At 60.4% G+C, this 6,727-nt stretch overlaps 1 protein-coding gene across 3 annotated transcripts; it reads right to left on the bottom strand.

Annotated features, from left to right (window-relative positions):
* Positions 1–280: 280 nt before the first annotated feature.
* Positions 281–5,688, bottom strand: PRRG3 (proline rich and Gla domain 3). 3 transcript variants are annotated; one of them, XM_056130186.1, is made up of 4 exons: positions 5,547–5,688; positions 2,175–2,212; positions 1,262–1,422; positions 281–1,012 (listed from the first exon to the last, which is right to left on the bottom strand). In XM_056130186.1, exons 2-4 carry the CDS (start codon positions 2,179–2,181, stop codon positions 482–484), a joined length of 699 nt encoding a protein of 232 aa, XP_055986161.1. In that variant the 5' UTR covers positions 2,182–2,212; positions 5,547–5,688; the 3' UTR covers positions 281–481. The 3 variants fall into 3 exon arrangements, with proteins under 3 accessions (XP_055986161.1, XP_055986160.1, XP_055986162.1); XM_056130185.1 differs by lacking the exon at positions 5,547–5,688 and adding an exon at positions 4,925–4,970; XM_056130187.1 differs by lacking the exon at positions 5,547–5,688 and adding an exon at positions 4,796–4,862.
* Between the last annotated feature and the right edge of the window lie 1,039 nt (positions 5,689–6,727).

Genomic DNA, 6,727 nt, shown 5'->3' with positions numbered 1-6,727 from the left:
CTCTGTTCATTATTTGCCTATTTCTGAGGAGTCTTGTTGTTTTTTTGGGTTGTGTCCTGGCCTCTATCCTCAAGACGTAAATTAGGAGAACAGAACACATGGGACTCTTGTAGAAAAGGGGCGCCATGGGGTGGACTTCCCTCCGGATCTCCTAGCCTGGGGTGCCACCCACTGTGGCTGACATCGACTCAGTGGGGTGATTCCTTTGGCATAAGAGAAACCAGTCCCTGACCTGGGGACGGGGGGGGGGGGGCTTCTGGGAGAGGTGGGCTGTGTTCTAATGGGGGTGGGGGGCTCTGACCCACCCCCACCCCGCCTCTGACCATGGATTTCCTAAAAATCCACGGTTGGGAAATTATTTGGCAACAAGGAGGCTAAGGCTGTTTTGTGGTGGCACAGTCTTTAAAAAGTTAATTAAAAAAAGAGAAGGAAAGAAAAAGTGCCCCTGAAAGAGGCTCCCCCCGACTGGACATATGGGCGCCTACTTGTCTGGGCTGGCGCTGGCACCCACTATCTCCTCATACCTGGGGGGCGGGTCACTGTAAGAGATGCTGGCCTCCTCACTGCTGCTCTCCTGGGGTGCAGTCACCTCCTCGTAGGAGGGGGGCGGGGTGGCACTGGAGAGTCTGGACAGAGAGAGCTCAGGGAGGTACAGGCTACTCTCCAGGCGCACGGTGCTCTGCATGGCCCGGCTGGGCCCCGAAACCCCCTGTGAGCTGCTCCCCGCCTCCCGATGCCCAGAGGACTCCCCGTGGCTCGTGTGCAGGTTGCCTCGATACACCATGACCCGGGGCAAGTTGTGGCCCGTGCGATTAGCCAGGTACCGATTCTGAGCATAGGACGGGTGATGGCGAGTCGTTTTCTGCAGCTGGCACCTCCAGATGATGAACAGGGCGATGACGATCAGCAATGCCACCCCCAGAAGGGGTATCACCACATACATGGCTTCCGAGGTCTGGGAAGGGTCTCGGACCGAGTAGACTGCATTCGGGTACCCCTTCCAGAACTCCATCTGCAAGAGGAGTAGCGCAGAGTGAGGTATAGATCCCGGAGCCCCAGTGCGAGCCCACAACCTTGGTGGACGGTGGTGTTTCTCCCGGATCGGCCTCGGGGAGCTGGTGGAGAGGTGCTAGGGTGTACCCAGAACCAGGGGTACTGAGCGATATTGGTCCATTCTGCCCTCCCACAGCCCCCACCACAGACCCAGTCTCTCACCAGCCCAACCTGCCTGCTTCTGCCCGTGCGAGCCTGCAGTACTTGCCGTTTTCTCCTTATCCTCGAACACCTCCTTGACCTCTTCGTAGCTGCACACCTCCTCCATGCACTCACGCTCAATGGTGCCCTGGCGCAGCTCCTCCAGGAATTCATTGGCACGAGGGACCCGCTTCAGGACTGAATTGGCATCCTTAGCCTTCAGGAATGCTGTAGAGAGCACGGCACTAAGGGCCAGATTGGGCGGGAGTGCCCAGGGCCCCTCCAAACCCAAGTCAGCCGGGTAGAGTAGCACGGTGATAGTAAACAAACAATGGGCAGGCAAAGCGGCAGCCAGCCCTCTATTACCCCGTACCCTACCAGGCAGGGAGCTCTCAGTCCTTCTCATGGAGGCCAACAGGAGCTCCCAGAAAGGGACCAGAAGAAACTGCATGTTGCTGAGGAACAAAGTGGGTGAGGGGTGTCGAGTGCTGCAGTTGTGGCTGAATAAAAGCCTAATGTCTCACCTCTGAAAGAGGCAAGTGGAGCCATTCTTTATCTACTCCCCCATGGGGCTGGTGCTGGTGACCAATCCAAATAGCCACACAAGACGTGGTTGGGGGTGCCTTCTGTGCCATTACATTGCCTGGCATGAATAACCTTGCCCAAGATGGTCAAATCCAGGCTGGAGCTGAGATAGGGTCTGGCTGTGCATGAACCTGAGTGGCCCCTGGAGGTGGTAAGGGTGGGCGGGGAGTTGGAGTCTATACAGAGAATCTATGGCTTTCTACGTTGGGCACAGACGTCACCCACAAAGTGGCACTGTGATGTAGATGGATTGCTTTACTCCGAAGGAAGCTACCCAGCTATGCAGCCGATAGGGAGCTACCACTGGCAGGCTGTCCAGGGAATGCTGAGAAGGCCTTAGAAAGTGCCTCGAGGCACTGCTCACCAGCATTAGACCTGGAACTGGAAATACTCACTTGCCATGATGCTGCTTCACAGATGGAGTCTCAGTTGCCTAGGAAAGGAGAAACGCAGTCATGATCAGCTCTTTCCTCAAATCCAACAGGACACCCTTTTCACCCAGGGACTGCCCTGTAACCACACTGATCCTACCAAAGACCAGAACTTTCTAAGCTGCATCCGCTCAAAGACTCAGAGCTTCCCGTGCTTCCCCCAGCTCTTTTCTATAATTCTCTGAGGACCAAAGGAGCAGAAGGCAAACCTTTCGGCCATTTCCTAAAACATCCTGTGAGAGTCAAGAAGAAAAATGCTTCTTCAGCCCAGAACTCCCCCCTCCTCATTTTCCCTCCAAGCAGCTGCACATTTGACTTGGAAAGACAGAGGGACTCTGGCAACATCAAGCAAATCAACAGCAAGAGAGCCAGGACCTACTGTGGAGCCTATTTTTCTCTCCTGACGGCCAGAGCCATATACCCCTGACCCTAAGTGATGTCCCTGGAAACAGGCAGCCTGCACAGATTCACACGGTGACAGCAACTAGTTTCCAGGTTAGGGCTCCACCCCACATAACTTGCTTGTCCGTCATCACCGGACAGGGTGGCAAGATATCTGGGATCCCCTGAAACCAATCACATCTTTCCTCTGCAGTTCAGAACACTATGGCAGAGAACCAAGATGTTGATTTATGGGATGGAAACTGAGGTGCAAGATAGACACATCCCTCGACTCCAACACGAGCTACTGCCCCAATGCCTGCTTGCTGCTGTTCAAGAATTATCCAGCCAACATGTTGCTCTCCCCAACACTCCCTCTCACACACACATATTCCAGAGCACCGGCCAAGCAGTCAACATCTGGGAGCCATCAGCCCTCCACATACACACATGCACACACACACACACACACACACACACACACATACACATACACACTAAGCAGAAGCTCTGATTTTCAGACGAACTGGATAGAAGGTAGATAAGTGAAGTAAACATTCATGCCATCTTTCCTAGGCTGCCAAAAAGTAGACGTGCACACTGCTGGCCAAGTTCAGGGACCCTAGGAGAGATGCAGTGCAGCCACATACTTCTCTCCCATGATGCAGGATTCTATTCCCATTGCCACAGAGTCATGAGGTTTTAAAAATATGCCTTTGAATTCTTTTGACAAACAGGTAGGACAGCAATCATGAGTCAGCTGAAACCCAAAGAAAAGACAGCAAATCTAGCATCCAGCAACAGAAATCCCGCATCAGAGAACTTTTCTCTTTGGGACACACAACAGACTCCACCCCAAACAACCCACATGTGAATCCACCAACCCATGAAACCTGTTGACCCTCAATGCATCTAAGAGTGAGGTGCAACTTATCACAGGATTCTGCTTCCAATATGGCTCTCCCAAGTGCCCCTGGAGCCAACAGCAGTCAGGTGGGGCAGGTGTGGGTGTGGTACTTCTGCCAACAAGGTATCTGAGAAGGGAAAAATTGAGCTGCTATGTCAAGCAAGGCTTGAAAAGTCGGAGTAAAGGCTTCCTGAGAAGCGAGGGTTGAAAAATACACGTCATCGCTTATGGAAGGCAACAGCAGTGTGCTTTTGAAGGTTTAAGCTGGGAAATTTCCAGAAGTGCTCCCGTACAGCCATCTTTGTCCCAAACGCACCCCACTTTGCTGCATACACACCCATGCGTATGACAGCCACCAATGCAAGCTCGCCTGACCCCTACACAAGTCATCGGTTTCTTTTTCAATTCCCCCTTAGAGTCAGCCCCCTCGGCCCACTGCATCAGCCATTCTGTAGCCTGCATCGCTGCCCCTGTTGCGGCCATGAGGCCTTCTGGCCCTCCTGCCCCCCAATTTAGCGCCGGCTTCTTCCCCTATAAATACACCATCAATAGGCTGTTCCTATGGCAACAGCGAGGAAGCGGGAGGCACCAGCACCAGAAAGCGCTGCTGCAGTCACGCACGTATATGTCCCTCGGCCCCTGCTGGATACTGGAAAGCTGATTGCAGGCCGGAGGAATTTTAACCCGCTCCCCCCAGGAACACAGCTGAATCCTGAAGGCCTGGAAAGGAAGGAAGGCTAGCTGCCACCAAGCCCTTCCCTCACCCTCCCTGGCTGAAGCGTCACATCTCAGCTCTGGGCCGCCGTTCGCAAAGTGCCTCGCCCCGGGACTGGGAGCCACCACAGCACCTGGTGTCCTCAGATGTGGCCTCCAAAGCACGACTCCTACCCCCCCGCACCCCCACACCAGCTGATCGCCAAGAAAGGCTCCTGTGATCTCCCGATCTCATGACTCAGCACCCCACCTGGGGACACGGGACTCCCCAATTCTCCAGCTCCAAGTCTGGGCCCTCCTGGCACCCTTTGCCCTGCAGGCCAGCCCTCCCCGAGGGAACCGGTCCCGGCCCGGGGCCCGCCGCCGCCCGCAGCGGCGCTCTGCCCACTAACTCCGGCTTCTGGCCGGGCCCCCGCCTGCCCCCCGCCCCCTGCCCGGGCTGTCCCCAAGCCCCTGTGCCCGGGCCCCCGCGGGCCTGCAGAGCGTCCCCCTCCCCGCGGGGTCGCGGGGCCGCTCGGCGAGCCCGGACAGCAGCACCGGGCCGTGCCCTCGGGGCTGGGGTGCCCCAGTCCCGGGGCCTCACCGTTCTCGGGGCGCAGAAGGCGGCCGCCCCGTGTGCGCACGCAGCCCGCCACCTCGCCGCAGCGCCCGTGCCAGCAGGGCCCCTGTCCCCGCCCACCTGTCCCCCCCACCCCGCCGCCCGAGCCGTTACCTCGGACCCCCCCGGGCCCAGCTCTCTCCTCCTGGGGCACCGCCGCGCCCGCTCTGGCCTCGCGCCCCGCCTCGAGCGCCAACGGGCGAGCACCGTGAGCCGAGCGCCGGGCCGCAATCGGGGCCCCGGGGCTGAGGACAGCCGGAGGCCGGGGGGCGGGGGGGGGAGGCCGAGCGGGCCGGGGGTGCGGGCAGGCCCGAGGGGCGGCGGCGCGCTCCGAGCCCAGCGCGCCCGCGCCCCGCTCCGCGGCGCCGCCCCTGCACCCGCCCTGCCGCGGGGGGCGGGGCCAAGCGGGCGCGGGGCGCCCCCCGCACCCCGCACCCCGCACCCCGCACCCCGGGCGCCTCCCGGACCCCCGCGCGCGCGCGGGCCACGGCCCCCCCCCAAACCCCCCGGGCCAGGCTCCGCGGGGCCGCGTTTGGGCAGCCGCGCCCCAGGCCCCACCCCGCGGCCAGCCTGTCGCGGGCTCACCTGTCGTGCCCCCCGTTCGGCCGGGTGCCAGCCGGGGATGAGGGTCCAGCCCGCCCGCAGGCCCGCCTCGCCCGGCCCCGGCGCCCCCGCACAAGGGCCGGGCCGAGACGGAGTCCAGCCCTGGCTGGGTGACCTTGGCTTCGTCACTTACCTCCCCGCACCCTGCCCCCGGACGGCCGCCCGTTCCCCTGGCCAATCTGGGAAATGGGGAGAAGAGCGCGTCCTTCGCGGGGCCGCAGCGACAGCCAGGAGGAAGTGGGCTGGGGAGACTCGAGGGCGCCTCAAGAGCGGAAGGAATCTTCTGGGCCTGCAAGGGGAGGTGGGACCGGGCGGGGGAGGCCACGGTGGGAAATTCAGCCCGGCACAATCCGGCCGCGCTGACCGCAGAGATGACGCTGGTTCGAGACAGTCGCGGGATGACGTGGGTGGGGAAGCGGGTCAGGATGGTCCCCAGAAGCTTGGGGACTGCGCAAAGCCAAGGCAGGGTCACCCGCACCCCGCTGTGCGGAGGGGGGTCTTGGTTCCCGCAGCCGCACCTCCTCCAATGTGTTGCTTTGGACCGGAGGAGCCTGAGGTGGGCTCACTCCCGGAAGCGCTCCGGGCTCCAGAAGTTCCCACCCGCCCTGGCAGAGGAGAGGAAAACGGGGTGGGGGTGGCCCTCAGCGCGGCCCTGCTCCCGCCCCCACTCCAGGGGGGCTCTCTCCTCAGCCCCTCCTCCCTTCGGCCAATCCTCCCTGGCTGCTTGGTCATCTCCTGGCCTGTGGGACTGCCAGTCTGGTCTGCGTCCTCCCTCTTTCGCACGCGGGGAGACCACATCTCACACTCCCCCCACCCCCAGCTTCTAGGAGAAGCTCCGAAGGGGGCTCCTTTGGAACTGGAGGTTTTTGAGGCAAGGACGCAACCTTAGTTGGGGGGGGCACACCTGGGCTATGGTTGGTGGGAAAACACTTTGAGGTTTTGGGGGAACTGCCTTCCGGCGTCTCCCATCCACCACGATGCTCCCGAGGCCAAGGGGTGGGGGTAGGGGTTAGGACACACTGGCAGCCTCAGTTCCCCCAGTACCATAGTTCTGCTCCTTGAGCCACAGGAAGAGACTTGACACATCTGTCTGTATCTCAGTTTCTTCTTCTGTCAACAGACAGTGGGGACACCAGTACCTGCCCTTCCCTGGGATGGACAGGTCCTAGGGCAAGGGCACTCACCCTGTCAGGTGTGCTTTGCCAACAGCACCTACTGAGCCTGCTGTGTGCCTGGCACTCTCCAGCCCCAGGGACACAGGAGACTTGGCACATCACTAACAACTCCGGACCCTTCTTTCTCCCCTGGGGAGCC

This window comes from Sorex fumeus, unplaced genomic scaffold (genome assembly GCF_029834395.1).
Source record: "Sorex fumeus unplaced genomic scaffold, SorFum_2.1 ptg000075l, whole genome shotgun sequence".
Lineage (NCBI taxonomy): Eukaryota > Metazoa > Chordata > Mammalia > Eulipotyphla > Soricidae > Sorex > Sorex fumeus.
The sequence above is the reverse complement of the archived record's forward strand: the minus strand, read 5'-3'. Positions and strand labels throughout refer to the sequence as shown.